General features: G+C 42.2%; 1 protein-coding gene across 2 annotated transcripts in view; it reads left to right on the forward strand.

Annotated features, from left to right (window-relative positions):
* Positions 1 to 9788, forward strand: part of chchd6b (coiled-coil-helix-coiled-coil-helix domain containing 6b) — a 54782-nt gene extending 44994 nt beyond the window's left edge. For both annotated transcript variants that reach the window (XM_014132081.2, XM_014132082.2), the window contains one exon: positions 9461 to 9788. In XM_014132081.2, the coding sequence (XP_013987556.1) occupies positions 9461 to 9484 (24 nt within the window). In that variant the 3' untranslated portion in view covers positions 9485 to 9788. The remainder of the gene's footprint in view (positions 1 to 9460) is intronic.
* Positions 9789 to 23155: the final 13367 nt, after the last annotated feature.

Below are 23155 nucleotides of genomic sequence, written 5' to 3' on the forward strand. Positions count from 1 at the left end.
GGTGGGTAAGTGGGTTTCCCAGTTCCACTCAGTATCTACTGTCATTAGGGGTGGGTAAGTGGCTTTCCCAGTGCCACTCAGTGTCTACTGTCATTAGGGGTGGGTAAGTGGGTTTCCCAGTGCCACTCAGTATCTACTGTCATTAGGGGTGGGTAAGTGGGTTTCCCAGTGCCCCTCAGTATCTATTGTGACTAGATGGGTAAGTGGGACGTTGGAACTAGCATGTAGAATAATTGGCACTATTCAGGGGTGGGGATGGTGTAGACGTCACAGTTATGGGGATATGAACACTTGCAGGTGTGCACACACGCGTCTCATCCAGGTAACCTGAATAGCCGGTCTGATTGAATAGGGCCAGACTTTAGCCGTGACCCAATAATATTTGTACACAACTCACCAGTGGCTCCCAACTCACCCATTTAGAAAGCTCTGCCCTCGGCTGATAAAATAAATGGAAAGATTAAAGTAAGTGACGGGGGGAGGAGAGAGCTGGATTTCTTAATAGATGTTAAATAAAAAGACAGTGGCGAGAAGAGACCTTAAGATTCTGTGGATTTCCGAAATAGCTTTATGGTGGTGTTCACTTTGAGGTTATTCAAGGTTGAGTGTACAGTACCAGTCAAAGGTTTGGACACACCTACTAATTTATTTATTTTTTACTATTTTCTACATTGTAGAATAACAGTGAAGGCATCAAACCTATGAAATAACACATATGGAATCATGTAGTCGACAAGAAAGTGTTAAACAAATCAAAATATATTTTAGATTTTAGATTCTTCGAAGTTGCCACCCTTTGCCTTGATGACAGCTTTGCACACTCTGGGCATGAGTGCATCCATGCATGTGCATGTGTGAATGAACACTACAGGATTCAAATGGCCAACAGATTGCAGACAGTGCCCCCTTTCATCAATCCCCTTTATATGTAAGTGGACTAGGTTTGCTGTTACTGTTTGTCTCTCATGGGTTTCAGATGGTATTTATACAGCACAATGACAGAGGAAAAAGACAGAGAATAGGAAAAAGAGAGAGAGGAGGGGAAAGAGAGAAAGGAGGGGAAAGAGGATGGGAAAAGACGGAGAGGAGGGGAAAAGAGAGCCTGTCTGTCTGCCGCCACTCATATGATAAATTCTTCCCCGTTCAGGACAAGGAGCACAGTAGAACACTCAAGCCAATACACACACGCACTCTATCAGTCACACCACGACAGTATGCAATCCATACTGAAACCTATGAACAGCCATCTCCTTAATGTATGATTCTCAGTCAGGTAATTGCATGTCATGTGATCAGGTCCATTCATTTAGATGGGTGGTGATGATCTGTGTGACTGTAGGATGGTGATGAAGCGCATGCATGCACACACACACACACAGACACACAGACGCTAAAAGGCTCTGCATGGTTAGGCCTGTGGTGGTCACGAAATTTCGTCAGTTGGTTATTGTCAAGCAAATAACTTTCGGTCTCACGGTAATTGACCGTAAATGAACATAAACACATTTAGCATCTTCTGGATTCTACACACAGCCTACAAGCCACCGATGCAGACCTTTGGAACATCTACATTTTAAAAAGTCTAATAAATCCATATAATATAGCCTACACCATCACAATAAATCCATTATTTATTTGAGACAAGTCTAAAGAAACATGATATGAAGAAAATGTAGTATATTTCAGAAGAACAGAATAGCATACTCTGAGTTGTCCTGATCTGGCTATGCCGTATGGGTGTAGGCTACACTAGCTCATTTAGCAGACAAGATTTGCTTAGAATTCCGTGGTAATATTTTATATTAAGAATACAATTGAACAAAGCTGAATAAAATAGAAAGGATATTTGCTTCAAACGATTTGAGGGAGTGCCCACATGCGGCTATTCTGTGTGGAGCGGTTAACAAAGAAATAGGTACTCCTACAGTGAGGGGAAAAAAGTATTTGATCCCCTGCTGATTTTGTACGTTTGCCCACTGACAAAGAAATGATCAGTCTATAATTTTAATGGTAGGTTTATTTGAACAGCGAGAGACAGAATAACAACAAACAAATCCAGAAAAACACATGTCAAAAATGTTATAAATTGATTTGCATTTTAATGAGGGAAATAAGTATTTGACCCCTCTGCAAAACATGACTTAGTACTTAGTGGCAAAACCCTTGTTGGCAATCACAGAGGTCTGACGTTTCTTGTAGTTGGCCACCAGGTTTGCACACATCTCAGGAGGAATTTTGTCCCACTCCTCTTTGCAGATCTTCTCCAAGTCATTAAGGTTTCGAGGCTGACGTTTGGCAACTCGAACCTTCAGCTCCCTCCACAGATTTTCTATGGGATTAAGGTCTGGAGACTGGCTAGGCCACTCCAGGACCTTAATGTGCTTCTTCTTGAGCCACTCCTTTGTTGCCTTGGCAGTGTGTTTTGGGTCATTGTCATGCTGGAATACCCATCCAAGACTCATTTTCAATGCCCTGGCTGAGGGAAGGTGGTTCTCACCCAAGATTTGATGGTACATGGCCCCGTCCATCGTCCCTTTGATGCGGTAAAGTTGTCCTGTCCCCTTAGCAGAAAAACACCCCCAAAGCATGTTTCCACCTCCATGTTTGACGGTGGGGATGGTGTTCTTGGGGTCATAGGCAGCATTCCTCCTCCTCCAAACACGTTTAGTTGATGCCAAAGAGCTCCATTTTGGTCTCATCTGACCACAACACTTTCACCCAGTTGTCCTCTGAATCATTCAGATTTTCATTGGCAAACTTCAGACGGGCATGTATATGTGCTTTCTTGAGCAGGGGGACCTTGCGGGCGCTGCAGGATTTCAGTACTTCACGGCGTAGTGTGTTACCAATTGTTTTCTTAGTCACTATGGTCCCAGCTGCCTTGAGATCATTGACAAGATCCTCCCGTGTAGTTCTGGGCTGATTCCTCACCGTTCTCATGATCATTGCAACTCCACGAGGTGAGATCTTGCATGGAGCCCCAGGCCGAGGGAGATTGACAGTTCTTTTGTGTTTCTTCCATTTGCGAATAATCACACCAACTGTTGTCACCTTCTCACCAAGCTGCTTGGCGATGGTCTTGTAGCCCATTCCAGCCTTGTGTAGGTCTACAATCTTGTCCCTGACATCCTTGGAGAGCTCTTTGGTCTTGGCCATGGTGGAGAGTTTGGAATCTGATTGATTGAGTTGCTTCTGTGGACAGGTGTCTTACTTTTTCAAATCATAATTAGTCGCATCATGCAGCCTTACAATGTATTGAAAATCAAAACATACAGCCCAACGTTTGTAGAACAACTAAAGTTATATTAATAACTCTAAATTAAGCATATACAGTGGGGGAAAAAAATATTTGATCCCCTGCTGATTTTGTACGTTTGCCCACTGACAAAGAAATGATCAGTCTATAATTTTAATGGTAGGTTTATTTGAACAGTGAGAGAATAACAACAAAAATCCAGAAAAACGCATGTCAAAAATGTTATAAATTGATTTGCATTTTAATGAGGGAAATAAGTATTTGACCCCCTCTCAATCAGAAAGATTTCTGGCTCCCAGGTGTCTTTTATACAGGTAACGAGCTGAGATTAGGAGCACACTCTTAAAGGGAGTGCACCTCATCTCACTCACACAGCTCTCCATCACGTGATCGGGTCTTTCTCACAGGCTACATCGGGGATGCAACTGCGCTCATCCTTATTCAATTTCGAGGTGCATATTGAAGATTTTGGAAGAACTGTCCACATTTACATTTCGTCAGCCAAGATGAGTAGGCCTTACGAACAGCAAAAGCACTAGCCTATGTCAATCTACTATCCCCATAGTACAAATGTTGACCTATTCTGTGCGAGAAATAAATATTCCAAACATAGTTGTGGGATGCGATAGATCACAAATGAATACAACCACTAGCATCAACAACAAAAACATGTTTACACAATGAGGCTGATGCAACAGAACGTTTAGCTTAAAATGTTTAAAAACTGTTAGACTATTTATTAACATTATAAGCGCAGTATAATTATGGACCATTCTCATGCACCTGTCTCAAAACGGGCTTGGGAAAAAATACATGTCATCTCTGCACTTAAACATCAAAGGGAGGATGCTTTTCCTGTGGTTCATTTTCATGCCAACCAGGTAGGCTATACTCCTGTTGTAAAGATAAGCAACATCACATCACTGGGGCCAAGCTTCCTGCCATCCAGGACCTATATAATAGGCGGTGTCAGAGGAAAGCCCATAAAATTGTCAGAGACTCCAGTCACCCAAGTCATAGACTGTTTTCTCTGCTACCGCACGGCAAGCAGTACCGCAGGGCCAAGTCTAGGTCCAATTGGCTCCTCAACAGCTTCTACCCCCAAGGCATAAGACTGCTGAACAATTAATCAAATGGCCACCGAACTATTACATTGACCCCTAGCTACTCGCTGTTTATTATCTATGCATAGTCACTTTACCCCTACCTACATGTACAAATTACCTCGACTAACCTGTACCCACGCACATTGACTCGGTACCAGTACCCCCTGTATATAGCCTTGTTATTGTAATGTGTTACTTTTTAATAATTTTTTACATTAGTTTATTTGGTAAATATTTTCTTAACTCTTTCTTGAACTGCACTGTTGGTTAAGGGCTTGTAATTAAGCATTTCACGGTAAGGTCTACACATGTTGTATTCGGCGCAGGTGACAAATAAAGTTGGATTTTATTTGAATATTTTGCTTTAAATATTACTAGTATGTTCATTACGTATAGTCTGAGATTCCTAAAGATGGAAAGCGGCCGCGGTCATCACCCTCTTCAAAGGGGGAGACACTAGACCCAAACTGTTACAGTCCTATATCCATCCTGCCTTTCTAAAGTCTTGGAAAGCCAAGTGAACAAACAGATCACCGACCATCTCGAATCCCACCGTACCTTCTCCACTATGCAATCTGGTTTCTGAGCTGGTCACGGGCACACCTCAGCCACGCTCAAGGTCCTAAACGATATCATAACCACCATCGATAAAAGACAGTACTGTGCAGCCATCTTCATTGACCTGGCCAAGGCTTTTGACTCTGTCAATCACTGTATTCTTATCGGCAGACTCAACAGCCTTGGTTTCTCTAATGACTGCTTCGCCTGGTTCACCAACTACTTCTCAGATAGAGTTCAGTGTGTCAAATCGGAGGGCCTGTTGTCCGGACCTCTGGCAGTCTCTATGGGGGTGCCACAGGGTTCAATTCTCGGGCTGACTCTTTTCTCTGTATATATCAATGATGACGCTCTTGCTGCGGGTGATTCTCTGATCCACCTCTACGCAGACGATACCATTCTGTATACATCTGGCCCTTCTTTGGACACTGTGTTACAAACCTACAAACAAGCTTCAATGCCATACAACACTCCTTCTGTGGCCTCCAACTGCTCTTAAACGCTAGTAAAACTAAATGCATGCTCTTCAACCGATCGCTACCCGCCCGCCCGCCTAGCTTCACTACTCTGGACGGTTATGTGGACAACTACAAATACCTAGGTGTCTGCTTAGACTGTAAACTCTCCTGACTCACATTAAGCATCTCCAATCCAAAATGAATTCTAGAATTGGCTTCCTATTTCACAACATAGCCTACTTCACTCATGCTGCCAAACATACCCTCGTAAAACTGACTATCCTGCCAATCCTTGACTTCGGCGATGTCATTACTTCGCCACTATGGCCTATTTATTGCATTACCTCCTTACTTCATTTGCACACATTGTATACAGATGTTCTATTGTGTTATTGACTGTACGTTTGTTTATTCCCATGTGTAACTGTGATGTTGTTTTTGTTGCACTGCTGTGCTTTATGTTGGCCAGGTCACAGTTGTAAATGAGAACTTGTTCTCAACTGGCCTACCTGGTTAAATAAAGGTGAAATAAAAAAAATAGTAAAGTTTACAAATATAGTAGGCCTGGCGTATAGAAAGTGATGGGATCCTCCTTTTTTAATAGAGGCCATCACTCTGTTTTCTCGCGCAATTGCACAGCCTATAGAAATGTTGCTCAACTTGAGCTCATGGGCTCTCATGGAGTGTTTGATTTAGATGTTCGATTACATTTGCATTGATGTCAGAGTGATTAGAGGGACAATAGAGTGCTGAGTACCAGGCAGTTAGCAAGTTTGGTAGGCTACTAATGACCATCAGCAGCATCAGAGTTTGGAGAAGCCTAATTACCGTGACTAAATGGTCACATGGAATTTGACTGCCTTCTTGACTCGTGACCACCGGTGTGGCGGTAATACAGTCACCACAACAACCCTATGCATGGTTAATCCTACGTCTGCAGTGGCTGTAGAGCATTTACTGCGATACGGCCACTGCAGAAGTCAGGGCATTTATACTTCTTGCGCTTCACTGAGCAGAGCTGTTGTCAAGGAAGTGAATCTGTATTTATACTGGACCTCGCACCCCCACCTACCGTCAACCAATCATGTCAATGCGGAGCTATGCGGAGCCCTCCGCATTGTTACCAAATTTGGGAGGCACACGGCGATGCGGTAAGGAGCTCTATTTGGCCCCTCATGCCTCTAGAGGCTCCGCAATTGCGTCACACCCTCCATACGGTGCCTCCGACCACGTTTTCAGATCAAGAGTAAATTGTCTTTTACACACACATGCTTCAGCCATTGGCATGTGTGGTGTCTCCTTTTCATCTGTCATCATCATCACTGTCTCCAGTCATTTTGACTGCAGCCAAGGTCACCTTTACTTGTGTGAATGGCCTGATCGTCTCTCTCTCTTCCCACAGTACTGTAACCAACTGTTGTGGTTCAAAGCACTGCAAATGTTTTTATCTTAACATGTTATTCAGGACTGGTAACTTCTACCATTTGGATTTAATTGATGACTTACTACACAAGTTACATATTCAGTCAGTATCTGATTCACTAACTGAATACAAGTGTATAATGGACTTGCTATATGTTTAACTAACTGATTACAAGTGTATAATGGACTTACTATCTGATTCACTAAATTACTATTTCCTGAATGAGTATGTGACTGACTGACTATCTGGCAGATTGGCTAATTGACTGACTGAATCAATACAGTGGGCTCAAATTACTGGCACCTCTGACTGGCAATGCACAAACAATACTTAAAAAAAATATAAACAATATAATTATAAAGAGAAACTCGAAATACTGTACTTTGTTAATGTTTCAATGGACCCACCAAAATAATTTATTGATTTAATTCCAAATCAATGTCCTCCAAATCAAGGTATCACAATGAATGGCACCCTTAAATATTAGATGACACCCTTAAATGCAGATAACATCTACCAAAATTAAACCAGGAATTAAATTCCAGTTATTTAAGGAACTATATTGAGCCATTACATCACTTCCTGTTTCACTAGGGTATAAAAATGAGGTAACACGCATGCAATATCCCTTTGTCATCCAACACCATGAAGAAAAGAAAAGAACTGGCAGTTCAAAAAGGACAGATGGTCGTAGACCGCCATAAATCTGGTGATGGGTACAAGAAGATCCACAAACGATTGAATATACCACTGAGCACTGTCAGGGCAATTATACACAAATTAAAAGATATGGAACCGTTGAAAACCTCATGGGTAGAGGACGCAAATGCATTTTGCCCCCCAGGATTGGGAGGAGGATGGTGAGAGAAGCAACAAAATCCCCAAGAATCACTGTGAAAGAATTGCAGGCCTTGGGGTCACCAGGTTTAAAAAAGCACCATCAGACGCCACTGCTACAACCACAGGTTCTTTGGAAGGGTTGCCAGAAGAAAGCCCTTAATGACCCCAAGACACAGACGCAAACGCTTGGAGTTTGCCAAACGTCATTTAAAATATGACTGGAAGAAGGTGCTCTGGTCAGATTAGACCAAAATGGAACGTTTTGGTTAGATACAGCATCGGCATGTTTGGCGTCAAAACAGAGATGCATACAAGGAGAGGCACCTCATACCCACAGTGAAATATGGTGGTGGGTCAAATATGTTTTGGGGCTGTTTTAATTCCAGAGGTTCAGAGGCACTGGTTAAGATTGATGGCATAATGAATTCCACCAAGTATCAGGCAATTTTGGCTGACAGTCTGGTTGCCTCTGCCAGAAAGAAGGCTGGGACTTAGCCGTACTTTCCAACAAGACAATGACCCAAAACATACCTCAAGATCCACACAGAAATGGTTCTGTGACATCAAAATCAATGTTCTGCCATGGCCATCTCAGTCGCCGGACCTCAATCCAATCGAAAACCTGTGGGCTGAGTTGAAGAGGGCAGTTGATAAGCGCAAACCCAAGAATGTGAAGGATCTTGAAAGGATCTGCATAGACGAATGGTCCAAAATCCCTCCAAATGTGTTCCTTAACCTCGTCAAACATTACAGGAAAAGACTCCATGCTGTTATCCTTGCAAGAGGCGGTTGCACAAATAATTATGAAACCTTGATTTTGGTGAAATTTATTTGGTATTAAATAATTGTATGATTTTGGTTGGTTCCATTGAAACAATAAAGTACAGTATTTCTCACATGTTGGTATTTTGAGTTTATCTTTACAATTATATTGTTTATATTTTTTTAAGTATTGTATGTGCATTGCCAGTCAGGGGTGCAGATATTTTGGAGCCCACTGTAGATGACTGGCTGGATGGTTTGCTGGTGACTGACTGATTCTGAGAGAATCTGTTGTTAGTGCAGACGAGAGAAGACAGATATTGATTTTCCTTTCTATTATTTTAGTTTTTCCGAGAGAAAAGCCAGTGAGTCAGTGAAGAGTGTGTGTGTGACTGCGTGCGCTATTGCCTATCAGCCTGTGACTGTACCCATTATCAGATAAGTCTAAAAAAGAATTGGATAGGTACTAGCAATAAGGCTATAACTCCCACCTTTGATGGGCAAGGTGGAATCGTCATTTTCACCATATTGCTTACAATATTTCTTTCAGAAGTACATGGGGGTAGGGTCTTAGGGGTTTATTGTGGATAGGGTGAGTATACAGCAGCTCATATGCAATGGTGTAGTGGAGGGTAAATGCCGTTTTTATTATTTTGCGCAAACGTTTACCTACCTTTCGCATAAAAATGTTCAAAGTATAGGGAGTTACTTTACTCACCGTGAACGGCGATCAGCATTTATCCACCTGTATTTTATGGCTATGGGTTGTAGTGTGTGTGTGTGTGTGTGGACGTAGTCATTACTCAGTCTGTGTGGTGAGCTAGAGAGCTTTTGTTTTCTTTTGGAGTCTTGGCGGAACACCAATGTAGAATCCTCCTGTTTTGAGGGAGTGTGTAAGGGAGGAGGGGAGGACTACAATTTCTTACAGTTTGAATGAGCGTGTAAGTACATTGTGAGATTGTGAGTATGATAACGTCTTTGTGATTTTTGCATTTGTGTCTTTGCCCATGTCTATAGACTGAATGACTGACGGTCACTTGCTGTGCCTTGTCCACAGACCCTGCTCATAAACCACGGTTGAGAAAGAACAAGAAACCAAAGAAGAGAAGGAAGACGCAGGGGAGGAGAAGGAGAGCAGCACATCCATCTTCCCCCATCACTTTAAATCACCCTCCATTTTCTGTCTAAACTAATCCAACTGGGCCCAACTCCACTCGGACTCAATCCAGCACTACCTACCGCATGCCTTCTCTCCCTTTTTCCATGTCCTTGTTTTGGAGTGTATTATCTTGATTTGTCATCTGTAGTGCATTGTCTTGATTTATTTTGAAATTGCACTGGCACATCCTTCGGGGCTCAAATAAATCCTTCCAATCCTGACAAAATGAGATTGAAGATGGCTCTTTGTCGCGCTGCACCTCCTGACGTTAATGCCCCACACTCGGGGTGCCTCCTACCCACAATGCGTGGCTTGATTGCACGGTGCTCATGGTTTCATTAAACAGCTGGCGTCCTTAAGCCGACTCCATGGAGATACCAAGGGAGACTGTGTGTGTGTGTGTGCGTGGGGGGCAGGGATTAGTTTAAGATTTATGGAAGATTAGTTAGTAGCTAAGAAAAAGTCATATATTTTCTAATGCAGATGTAGGACGGTGATTATTCTGGAGCACCAGTTTTCATTTCAAGCCTTGCATAGTTATGTTCAACTGGTAAGGTAAATGACCTAATGATATTGGTATCAGATAAAGAATGCCGGTCCGTTGCGGAGTACAGTCAGAAAGAAATAGTGGAGGTACTCCGGTAGAACATGAGCATATCATAATAATTAAAACAAAGATGGCAAAGATTTAGGCTATTACACCATCATTTATCATTACTGCCTGTCAGCAGCATGAAAACATTTGCAAATGGACTTGAAAACCGATGGTATAGGCTACGTTCCAAACTGCGGTGTGGATCGATGTACAACATTTTTGCCAAAGCAGAGATGATTGGCTGGGGCCAAGACAGACAGCAGTGTACCCGTCAATCAAGTGAGGCTACAAATGTGCCTAATGACAATCACCGTATGACATAATACTTGTTGGTGTTTTAATAGACGTCTCTTTCCATTCATCAAATGGCAGGTGCACAGTGCACTGTTTCAGATGCTGGAATTACTTTAGAGTGGATGAACGGGTGCAGGTAGCCTACTTTTTGAAGTGATTTGTTTGAAAACATCAGGACTGGTTGTGTTCATGCCACACTAAAAGGTCATAAATTTTTACAGTTAAATGTCATGTCTTTACAATTAGGCCCATTTAAAAAAAAAAAAGGTACCATAACGGGATTTTTTTTAAAACGACTTTCACCCCTGGATAACCTGACACCATTGTGTGAGTGTTGGAATGACACCTCTAGGATCGATTGTGAGAACTACTTGCTTTCTCTCCTTTTCATCTGTTTTCTACCACTTATTATTCCTTTAACATATCCTATTTTTTTCCCTCACTCAATCAATCTCAGGTCCCCAACCCTCTCAATCCCTATGGCTTTATCCCCAAGAGGATACTAGTGCCACTACCTACAATACCTGTGTGTGTGTGTGTGTGTGTGTGTGTGTGTGTGTGTGTGTGTTTGTGTGTGTGTCTCTGCGTGTGTGTCTTGCAGCCTCATATTGTCCCTTTTCCACCGTTACCATGGTTACAGGCAGTGCGCTAGCGGCAAAGCAAGGTGTGGTGGAACCTTGAAGATAACCCTTAGGGTCACCCCGCAGAGAGGCTCAACTAGGTACAGCTGACAGCCCTATACAATACTGCAACATCCAACACACACTCCCACACCACAGACCATTGCTGAAATCTCACTCCACATACCCATTGTCTGGAGGAATTATGTGTGTATGTGTCTGCGTTTCCACTCAAATACACAACTACACACACACACCAGGGTTTCCGGTAGGAAAATGTGGGCCGGACATTTCACTGGAAGCATTTTAATTTACTAGACATTTAAATTTACCGGATCCATATGCATTGGTTGCACAACCTGATTAGGGCGTCCAACCACGGTGCTCAGAATGCCAGAAATCACATTTTGTTTATGGTAATTCATCTTAACAGGACATGCAGGTACGTGCAATGGCGTGTGTCATTCTTACTGAATTCCGATGAGCAATTTGAAGATGTGAGGACACAGGCTGCACGTCCATAAGGCTATGGGAAGCTTTCCCTGAAGTAAATTTAATTAAATTGTCACAATTGTATAGCCTAAATAGCTTACTCCTGTCTATACATAAATACAATTATTCAAAAATAAGCTACTACACCAGAAAGCATGATTTGACCAGAGGATCATTAGCTAAATTAGTTTTTTTCCCTCTAGGTTAGATGTAGGTCATATTGTATTTGTCTCCCCTTTTTGTAGGCCCAAAGTAGGTTACCCTGTATTTTTTTATTCTGGTAATGCCTCCAGTCATATAAAATATATTATTAGCCTAAATTATGACTATTCAATCTAATCATCACATTAGGAATAGTTGGGTATTTTACATAAATATGCGAATGGGATAATGGAATGTTTTATTATGAAGGTGCATTTTTATGGTGTAAATAGCTTCCACAAACTTGAAACCCACACGCACCTATGTTAGAATAACTGTCCACATTTACTTTTCCACAGCCAACAAGACGAGTAACGAACAACAAAATCATTAGAGCGTTGGACTAGTAACCGAAAGATTGCAAGATCGAATCCCCCGAGCTGACAACGTAAACATCTGTCGTTCTTCCCCTGAACAAGGCAGTTAACCCACTGTTCCTAGGCCGTCATTGAAAATAAGAATTTGTTCTTAATGTTCTTAACTGACTTGCCTAGTTAAATAAATCTAAATAAATCTAAATATGCAACATGTGTGAAGAAAGTTGATTTGAAAACCAATAGAACATGAGAGAAAAATTGTACTTTTTTCAATGGCATTTATAAAATAATTGCCTGCAGGTTTGATTTTGGCTAGGCTAGTTTGAAACAAGGTAAGACATTCCTCATAATATGTAGCAAAACGTTTCAAGCTCATGTCTCCAGCTCATTGTAAAGTGTCGTGTGCCAAGTTGCCTGTGCACTTGATTGGCGAATGGGAAGTGCGCTTCAATTTACCAGTTGAGAAGAAACGCAATTAGTTATGTTTAATTGCAATTGCCATTAGAACTGTTGCGCAATGAATGGGCTTATTAAAGCGCATGTTTCACTCCAGTAGCAACAAACCGTTTGGTGAGCTGTAGCAGCATCTCTGGCGCTAGCGACATCGACTGGTATTTCAATCAATGAATAGGCTAAAATGCATTATTTCGCAATGGGATTTTTTTCCCCCTCCAGGACAATTGACCTGCTACAATTTTATCGGATTTTCTTTTTACAAAAGTCGGTTATTACCGGCTAATGGAAACACTGACACACATTTCACCTCTAGCATGCGTTTGAGTTCAACCCATATAGATGTTTGTTGCTGGAATCAGACTTGTTCTCTCTGCTACTATGTGTGATAAATTCCAGAGCACCAGAACAACAGTACTGCAGACTGGGAGTCAAACGGTAGATCAATAAATCACTCATCACAGCTCCTGGTACCAACTAGCACTGTGATGGACTGTCAATCTCATCTGTGTGTGTGTTGGGTTGTGTGTGTGCATGCAAGCAATTTTCCTCATACACCAGAGACTAGCCTTTTGTACATCACGTGTCGTCTGTATATTACATACATGTATATTAAATAGGTTACTGGGTTTCCCCCATCTCCTTCTCACTGGCATTTCTCCACAAATACCAGCCTCTCTATAAAATGTCTGAAATTCTCTGTCCTACCCCATTATTCACAACGACCATGATTAAACAGCCCTTTGAATGTTATCTGCCTTATTACTTTTATTGCTACCCTTCAGTTTTAATTAAGACGGTGGAATTAAGGAAATATCTTGGGTGATTTGACAAGATATTGGATCTGGCATTGCCTACAGTATGGGGAGGATCATGGGTGTGTGCTAGGGAGAGCATGGTACATAATTTTTTGCAATTGGACTAACTAACATAGCAACACTTGAACGTAAACGGACATAGCAACACTTTAACCTTTTAAGTCGTTTTGGGGATAGCGACAACATTGTCAGACAAAGAACCCCCCCCCAAAATGTTTTTTACACTTCTCATAGAACATCACCATAAAGGTCTTTTCAATGACTTTCCTCCTCTGCTCCCTCCAGTCCAATGATCTTCCCTCCTTCCTTCTCTCCCCCATACCGCTGCCTCGCTTACTTTTCCACATTATTCCTGTCAAAGACTTTGGAAGAACAGGAAGTGTGTTTCCGTGGAAACCATGCAGCTTGCTTTTGATTCGGCGAGACCCCTGGAAGGTGCGAAGTCTGAAAATGACATGGCACGTTTTGAATTCTATTACACTATTGATTTCCATTCATGCAATTAACTGAGCCGGGTGAGTGAATGCAGAGCAGGGATGTAAACAGAGTAATGCCCATCGGAATACGTTTGGTTTCGCAGTATGCTTTCCATGACCATTCCCAATGATGGTCTCATAGTGATGGCTAAAGATTTCTGAATGTTTTTCTTAGCAGAAAGTTAGCCCCCATTGTTTCCTGTTTTTTAGAGTACAGATAACCTGAAAATTAAGCTATATCACAATGGTCTGTGAACATGCATGAAATTATCCTGAAGTTGCACTGTCTGTCTGTGTTTCTCTCTCTCTCTCTGAAAGACTGCCCACTTGTCACAGATGTCAATTCAGCGTCTATTCCACGTTGGATCAACGTAATTTCATTGAAATGACATGGAAACAACATTCATTCAACCAGTGTGCGCCCAGTGGTTTGGCACCACAGGCCTAGTCCAGCCTAGCTGACAATGAGTCGAATTGTGGTGTGTGGCTTTGCAATCGGCGCAGCTTGCTGACATCACTGTGGCTGGGCTAATAGAATAGGCTTTGATTCAATTGTCTTAATGAACAACTGGAACTGGCTACTGGGTAATTGAATTAGAACCCAGCTCATCCTCCAATGGGACGACAGGAGCCACAGCTCCTGGAGGATGGGAGGGAGAGAGAGAGAAGATGGAGAGAGAACCACAACTGGAGAACTCACTAAGCAAAGGTATGTTGAATCAACATTTTATCAACAGCATCTTTCATAGTTTTTCAGCATGCTGACATTTCTGGGTTGAATTTGCAAAACGTTTGTCAAGCTCGGTCCACTTTTTCCAGTGTGTAGTTTACTGGGGACTCTTGACCCTCGGCCATTAATTATCTCACTCCCATCCTCACGCACACAGACACACACACACAGATAAAGGTCTTATCCCAGAGGGGCCATGCAGCGTATCTGAAGTGGACCGCCTTATCACTCCCCTCCATCAGCTAGCCTGGGAGAGGGAACAAGAGGACGACTGGGAGTAGAGGGAGAGGAAGACTGAGGAAGAATGCTGTATACATAGGGACTAGGGGGGGAAAGAAAAAGAGGAGAGAGAAGGGACTATAGAAGGAGGAGAGGAAGGAGAAGGGAGGGTTGAGGGAGGAGGGGAAGGACAAGGGAGCGTTGAAGGAGGAGGGAAAGGATAAGGAATGGTAGGAGGAGGAGGGGAAGGAGAAGGGAGAGTTGAAGGAGAAGAGAGGGTTGAAGGAGGGGGGAAGCAGAAGGGACTGTTGGAGGATAGAAGTAGGAGGGGAAGGAGAACGGAGGGTTTGAAGTTTGAACAAAACAAAAATAGCGTGGAGAGTGGTAAAGTACAGGCAGAAGAGGGGGAAGAAAAGGGAGTGTGAAGTAGCTATCGAGGACAGGTGCTGTACACGGAGTGTGAGGGAGGGGTCTGGGGAAAAGAGAGGCGGTCCAGGAGAAACAACTTGAAGACCGGGCTGGGCTTTATTCTTTATCACATGACATCCTCTAAAGTCATTACACCCCAATAACAGAGACTCGGGCCAACTGAGCTCCTTAACCCCACTGGTGTGTGTGTCTGCATGTGCACCAATGAAAGTGGCACATCACGTAATCCCACCAGTAACTGGGATAAACCCACAGTCTAATCTCCCTTTGTTTTTCTCTTTCTTTTCTCCCTTGTTCTTTTCCACGGGAAGCATTGTCCTTTACCTTATCCTCACCGCTTTACTTGCTGCGGCCCTCCCTGGGCGCGGCTTATTGCGGCCCTCCCTAGCCCCGGGAATCTTCTCTGCGTCTGCAGAAGGGGCTTGTGGATTCTGTGTAACTTTGACTGATATTATGAGCTCCTGGCTGGATTTGAGGGAGACTTTCTGGGGAAGGAGCTAGGTTTTGTCGTCTTTACCACTTGTGTTAAAGTGTGATATTGAGAAGTTACGGGAGTGAAAGACACTGTACGGCTACACTAATTAAAACTTGATCCACAGGTTTAACATTTGTCACAGCTAAATCTCTAGGGTTTTAGAAATAGTTAGGAAGAGGTAGGGAAGTGTTGTTGGCCATAGCTAGACAGTACACTTCAACGATACACATCACATCCCTCCAGGGCAGCAGCAACAGGCCCAGGTGCTTGAAGTACCAGCAAGGCCTGACAAGCAGCTAACTGCTCACAGGTGTGGGTGATTGCAGAGTGATAGGTGGACTGAGTAGCGTCTAGGCTCGGCTGGGCTTTCCCACGTTGGTTTGCTACCTTGATGTTAAAAAGTCATACGATAATGTTATCGTATGACTTTTTGCATAGTTTTGTATATCTTACTTTTTTGCCGTCACTAACTGACAGGGTAAGGACAGAGATCGCCCTGGACCCTCTTAAGTGCATTGTCTCCTTAGCACATGCATCCAACACCCCATTCTCTTATACTTACTTTCACGTTAACTGCACACATTGACAGATTATGGAATAGCTAGGCAGGCCTAAAACCTCTAGACATAGCGAGAGTAGACTTATTCGTAAACTGGCTAGTTGGTTTTGTAACGATGCTTTGTCTGGAGTGTGGAATACACATACCCATCTAACACAGACTCTGGCCTTTGTGGCCTTCTCCTTCAAGGCTGGAACAATAATGACAGCTTCTTGTTTGTGTAATGATCGTATCGGCTCCTGTGGAGAGAGAGGGGGCAGTGTTATCGGCTTTGTCTGAGAGTATACAGAGGATCAGGCACACACACACACACACACCTTCATCGTGTCTTCTTCCGATGGACATCCAGTGTAAACGGAGAACAGCTTTGATTGACTGTGGGGGCATTGTCTTTCTCTAGGATTGCATAGGATTTTTTCAATGGTGAAGTGAACCTCCATGGTCACAAAATGTTGTTATGTAGCTTATGAAAGTTCAGTCGGTAAGGCTGGCGTGAACGGCTCGTCACTTTTCAAATGTATCTAGTAAGCGCCATATAATTCACATCGCTTCCTATCTCACAGGCAATAGCGGGCATTCATAATGTAGCGTTTATAATGCTACCTCGTCAGCTTAGCAGGCATTTACATGGTAGCGTTATTAATGTGACCTCGTCAGCATAGCATCACGTCTCTCCTCCTCCTTCACTATTAAGCGAGAGCGCTGAAGGTCAATCACCTATTAACTTCAGCCAATGAGCATGGCACACTAAGGCATTTCCACTACGCTTCCTGAATAACCTTTGGGCTGAGTCGTGCAATAATCACTTTCCGTTCTTTCAACCAATGGGCATAAATCTAGGGGGGTATTTTATACGTCAACTCACCCTTTGTGTGTCTCACTTGCTGTTTTGAAACAACGGTCTTCCCGACGACCTTCCACCTCCCCACTACCACCAGCCAGCCAGCTGCCCAGCATAGAGCAACCTGTCATCAGCAGACGAGGCCTAGCCCCAAACGATTTAATAACATTCCATGTTGCATTCTGTCTCTGTTGTCGTTCAGTTAAGCCTGTACTTGATTGAACTATACTGCACCATAACTTTGATCATCTTTAAATGACACTAATAACCTCTTTCGTTATCCATATCTTTTTCTCTTTTTTTACCTTTATTTAACCAGGTAGGCCAGTTGAGAACAAGTTCTCATTTACAACTGCGACCTGGGCAAGATAAAGCAAAGCAGTGCGACAAAAACAACAACACAGAGTTACACATATGATAAACAAACGTACAGTCAATAACACAATAGAAAAATATACAGTGTGTGCAAATGTAGTCAGATTAGGGAGGTAAGGCAATAAATAGGCCATGGAGGTGAAATAATTACAATTTAGCATTAACACTGGAGTGATAGATGTGCAGATGATGATGTGCAAGTAGAGATACTGGGGTGCAAAAGAGCAAAAAGAAATACTGTATAATTATAGATACATTGGGAGAAATACTCTTGGCCTTGTAGTGCTTGTTCTGTAATTGGGGGTATTTACATTATGTTTATTTCGGGTGTATTTACACATTTAGTCATGAAAAGAAAATGTCCTCAATCTGTCTAACTGGTTAGGTGATTCTGACTTAATTTCTATTTAGCAGCCATCAGTTCAGCCTAATCATTCTCGCTCTCCCTTCCCCTTTCTCCTAATCCATCTCTCCTCCTCTCGCTCGCGCTCTCTGTCCAGCGCTTAACCAGAAATTCCATTTTTTTTTTAGGCAATGAACAGTTTAAGTGAATCTGTCACTCCATCGAACCTAAAGAACCATATGACAGGTATGGGAAAACTACTAATTGCCATCTTTCTGATTTTGCAGAGATTTTGCCATGTACTTTAACGGAGCTACCTGTAACATTTTCACCCGAAAATAGATTAATGTCAGAAACATATCAGTAGTAGTAACATGTTTATTTTTTTTATGTAGGACATCTGTTGGTGTGTATATATTCTAGTAATTAAAAATTGGTCCTCAACCTTGTTCATTAAAATGTTACATGTAGCTCATTTGCATCCGACTGACAACCAGTCATTTTGGCTGTGATGCCTTCATTAAGGTTAGGCCGTCAAGTTTGGGGAGGGGGGGGGGGAGTCACTTTGGATCACTTTGGATCCAGTTACTGCGATGAGATAATCAGACGGTTAATTTATGAGAGGGGAGATGAGAAAAGATAATACTGTATATTAAAATGATGTAGCATGTGTGCGTCAGGTAGTGAATGTATGCGTGAGACAGAGAGGACATGCTAGTGTGTGTGCGTGCGTGCGTGGCTATGCGAGTGTGTAAAGCAGTGGCGGTCAGTGCTGTTTAAGATGAGGGAGGATGATTATTTTTGTATGAGCATGGCCTTATTTCTATTACAGCATATTAGATGACTGTCATTCATATTCCATTCACCCTGCTCAATGTAACATCAATAGGTGTAGGCTACTACATGATACTCACATTTTCCCAGTTACCCATCATGAGGTTGCTACAACTTAGCCTATGAGTGAAAGTTTACAACGAAGGTGCACAGATCGAGAGAATTTTGAGTAATCAACGCCTGCATCTAGCTGACCTAGGGTGTAATCATTAGTCCAACAGTTACAAATGACAGTTTCTATTGGAGAAATGTTAAGGTATGTTTATTCCCATTTCGTTTAAGAAACGTTTTTAAACAGAATCGGCGGAATGAATACACCCCTCATCAAACACAAACACAGTTCACTTTCATAGCAGCCACATATAAAAACAGCATTCGGAAAGTATTCAGACCACTTCACTTTTTCCACATTTTGTTACGTTACAGAATTATTCTAAAATTGATTATATATAAAATATTCATCAATCTATACACAATACCCCATAATGACAAAGTGAAAACAGGTTTTTAGAAATTGTAGCAAAAAAAAACTGAAATACCTTATTTACATAAGTATTCAGACCCTTTGCTATGAGACTTGAAATTGAGCTCAGGTGCATCCTGTTTCCATGGATCATCCTTGAGATGTTTCTACAACTTGATTGGAGTCCACCTGTGATAAATTCAATTGATTGGACATGATTTGGAAAGGCACACACCTGTCTATATAAGGTCCCACAGTTGACAGTGCATGTCAGAGATCTGGGGAAGGGTGTCTGCAACATTGAAGGTCCCCAAGAACACAGTGGCCTCCATCATTCTTAAATGGAAGAAGTTTGGAACCACCAAGACTTTTCCTAGAGCTGGCTGCCCGGTCAAACTGAGCAATCGGGGGAGAAGGGCTTTGGTCAGGGAGGTGACCAAAAACCCGATGGCCACTCTGACAGAGCTCCAGAGTTCATCTTTGGAGATGGGAGAACCTCCCAGATAGACAACCATCTCTGCAGCTCTCCACCAATCAGGCATTTATGGTAGAGTGGCCAGACGGAAGCCACTCCTCAGTAAAAAGCACATGACAGCCCTCTGGGAGTTTGCCAAAAGGCACCGAAAGATGAAACCAAGATTGAACTCTTTGGCCTGAATGCCAAGCGTCACGTTTGGAGGAAACCTGGCACCATTCCTACAGTAAAGCATGGTGGTTGCAGCATCATACTATGGGGATGTATTTCCCCACAGCATGACTGGGAAACTATTCAGGAGCATGGGAAAGATGAATGAAACAAAATACAGAGAGATCCTTGATGAAAACCTGGTCCAGAGCGCTCAGGACCTCAGACTGGGTCGAAGGTTCACCTTCCAACAGGACAACGACTCTAAGCACACAGCCAAGAAATGCAGGAGTGGTTTCGGGACAATTGTCTGAATGTCCTTGAGTGGCCCATCCAGAGCCCAGACTTGAACCCGATCTAACTTCTGTGGAGAGACCTGAAAATAGCTGTGCAACGACGCTCCCCATCCAAACTGACAGAACTTGAGAGGATCTGCAGAGAAGAATGGGAGAAGCTCCCCAAATACAGGTGTGCCAAGCTGTAATCGCTGCCAAAGGTGCTTCATCAAAGTACTGAGTAAAGGGTCTGAATACTTATGTAAATGTGATATTTCTTTTAAATTTGATACAATTTCTAAAAAAAATGGTTTTTGTTTTGTCATTATGGGGTATTGTGTGTAGATTGATGAGGGAAAAAAACTTTCATCCATTTTAGAATAAGGCTGTAATGTAAATGTGGAAAAAGTCAAGGGGTCTGAATACAGCTTGTGTATATATAATTCCTTCAAGCAACTATCTATGCGCTCTTCTCTCACCTTTTCCCTTCACTTGTGGACTTCAGTGCACAACACATCAGCTGTCTGTGACCAGGCGAAAAATCCTTTCCAAGCCAAACCTTCATATCATGACTGCTAACGCTACACACAGCCTACATCATTGTTACCATATTAACTTCATAGTCAACATAGCTACTATAACTAACATGTTAGTAAACTCACTATAATCATGCAGTACAGTGTACAGTTAGAAAGCAGTTTAGCAGTTACACCGGCGGCAAAAAATTACTAAATCCAAATACTTACCTTGATGAAAACCTGGTCCAAGAGTTCCAGTGTTGGATAGAAATAGCCAGCTAGCTAGCATAGCATCCCTCTCTGATTGAGCCAGGTGTTTCAGTAGGCTAAACTAGCTAGCTGCATTCAACTAGCTAACTGAAAGTGAAACTTCCAAAAGAATACAACCAAATATACTGTAGCTAGCTCTCTTTCTCTCTCTCTCTCTCTCTCTCTCTCTCTCTTGCTTCTCCTTAATTTAAGAATACATTAATTAGTTAACTGTTCTACTATTGTCTTTCTCTCTTTGAGTCAACTACTCACGACATTGTATGCACTGCAGTGCTAGCTAGCTGTAGCTTATGCTTTCAGTACTAGATTAATTATCTGATCCTTTTATTGGGTGGACAACATGTCAGTTCATGCTTCAAGAGCTCTGATATGTTGGATAATGTCCTCCGGAAGTTGTCAGAATTACTGTGTAATTCTATGGAAGTGGGTGAGATCCATGAGCCTCCTAGGTTTTGTATTGAAGTCAAAGTACCCAGAGGAGGACGGAAGCTAGCTGTCCACCGGCTACACCATGGTGCTACCCTACAGAGTGCTGTTGAGGCTACTGTAGACCTTTATTGCAATACAGTGTGTTTTAATCAATTATTTGGTGAAGTGAATATACTTAGTATAGTTTTATCTAAAAAGGATAACTTTAATGTTTCACTATTTTAATATTTATGAAATTCACTGAGGAGGATGGTCCTCCATTCCTCCTCAGTGAATAGGCATACATAATGGTGTAAAGGTGTATTTCCACTGGTGTAAAGGTGTATGTCTGGTTTATGTGTGTCCAGACAGAGACCCTTCACATCATGCCTCATTCTACCCATAGATGGCACTTTCGTATCCAGAGTATATTTTCAACCCACCTCTTAGCCATTCTATAGCATGCCTTTCCTAATGCCTGTATCACGGACATTTCACCATGTACAGAAACATGTTAGCCCAATGGTACAGTATTAACCTACAGCTCTAATGACATCATTCAGTCATCCCAAACCAGTATGCAATTTGTAGAATAGCTAGTTGTGCAATTTCACGACAACGACAAAAAACACTGATTATGCTAAATGAATGTCAAAAGCATGCTCCTACATCCTCTCTCTCCCTCTCTCTCTATTTCTCTCTCTATTTCTCTCTCTATTTCTCTCTCTATTTCTCTCTCTATTTCTCTCTCTATTTCTCTCTCTATTTCTCTCTCTCTCTCTCTCTCTCTCTCTCTCTCTCTCTGCATCTTCTTCCTTCCCTTCCATACCTGTCGTTTGTGTGGTGTCAGCGATAGGGCTATTTCACGCTTAATTTGCCACTCGACACGCTTCGTTAATAAGCAAGACCTGCTGTTGCTACGTGCCTAGGCTCTGCTAAGCTAAGCTCTCGCTCTCGTTCCTTAGCATCTATCTTTCAGTCCGCTTTCAGAAGACAGCTCAAGACAGGAGTGCTTAGGCGGGATTAGCTGCACAATGCACTGTGTTTATGCGCATTATGTATGCCTATGTGTGTTTTCTACACTTAAGGAAGCAAAATGTTAACCGTATCAGGCCAATATTTAAAGTAGCTCTCCTCTCCCTCATTCTCTGTTATCTTTGAAGCACCCTTTAAAGATTTTGTTTTAATGATAAATTAGCACTTTTTGACAGATTTATACTCGTCCTCCAACAGTGGATCACTTTTTTATTTTTCATCCAAGAGTGGCCGAGTGTCTTCTGTCCATCTAATACATACGTCCATTCAGCTAATAAGACTATCCTATCCATTGCAACGTCACGTGTGTGTGTGTGTGTGTGTGTGTGTGTGTGTGTGTGTGTGTGTGTGTGTGTGTGTGTGTGTGTGTGTGTGTGTCTTTCTGTTTGCTACAGGTGTTGAGAGGTAGAGAAATGTCAACCCAGATACAACACTTCTCTCCAGCCTCTAACACATTCTCACATAGTCCATTTCCTACCTAATATGTGAATGTCACTATGAGCTGCAAAAAATATGACATGCAATTCTTAATAGCTGGGGCACAGAATTGAACACTGATAGCTGTGATGGCGTCGTACTGTATGATTGCCATCTAGCGAGCTCTGACACAACTTTGCGATTATTTTGGGCGTTTATCTTTACTTTTTTTGTACAGAATGTATCCGCTATAATTTCATATGACCAACAAGCACTTTTCAGCTGTTACTAATCTTAAAGGCCCAGTGCAGTCAAAAATGTGATTTTGCTGTGTTTTATGTGAAGTACCAGTCAAAAGTTTGGACAAACCTACTGATTCAAAGGTTTTTGTTTATTTTTACTATTTTCTACATTGTAGAGTAATGGTGAAGACATCAACACTATGAAATAACACATATGGAATCATGTAGTACACAAACAAGTGTTAAATAAATCAAAATATATTTTATAT

The sequence above is a fragment of the Salmo salar genome, chromosome ssa12 (assembly GCF_905237065.1).
Source record: "Salmo salar chromosome ssa12, Ssal_v3.1, whole genome shotgun sequence".
In the NCBI taxonomy this organism is placed as follows: domain Eukaryota; kingdom Metazoa; phylum Chordata; class Actinopteri; order Salmoniformes; family Salmonidae; genus Salmo; species Salmo salar.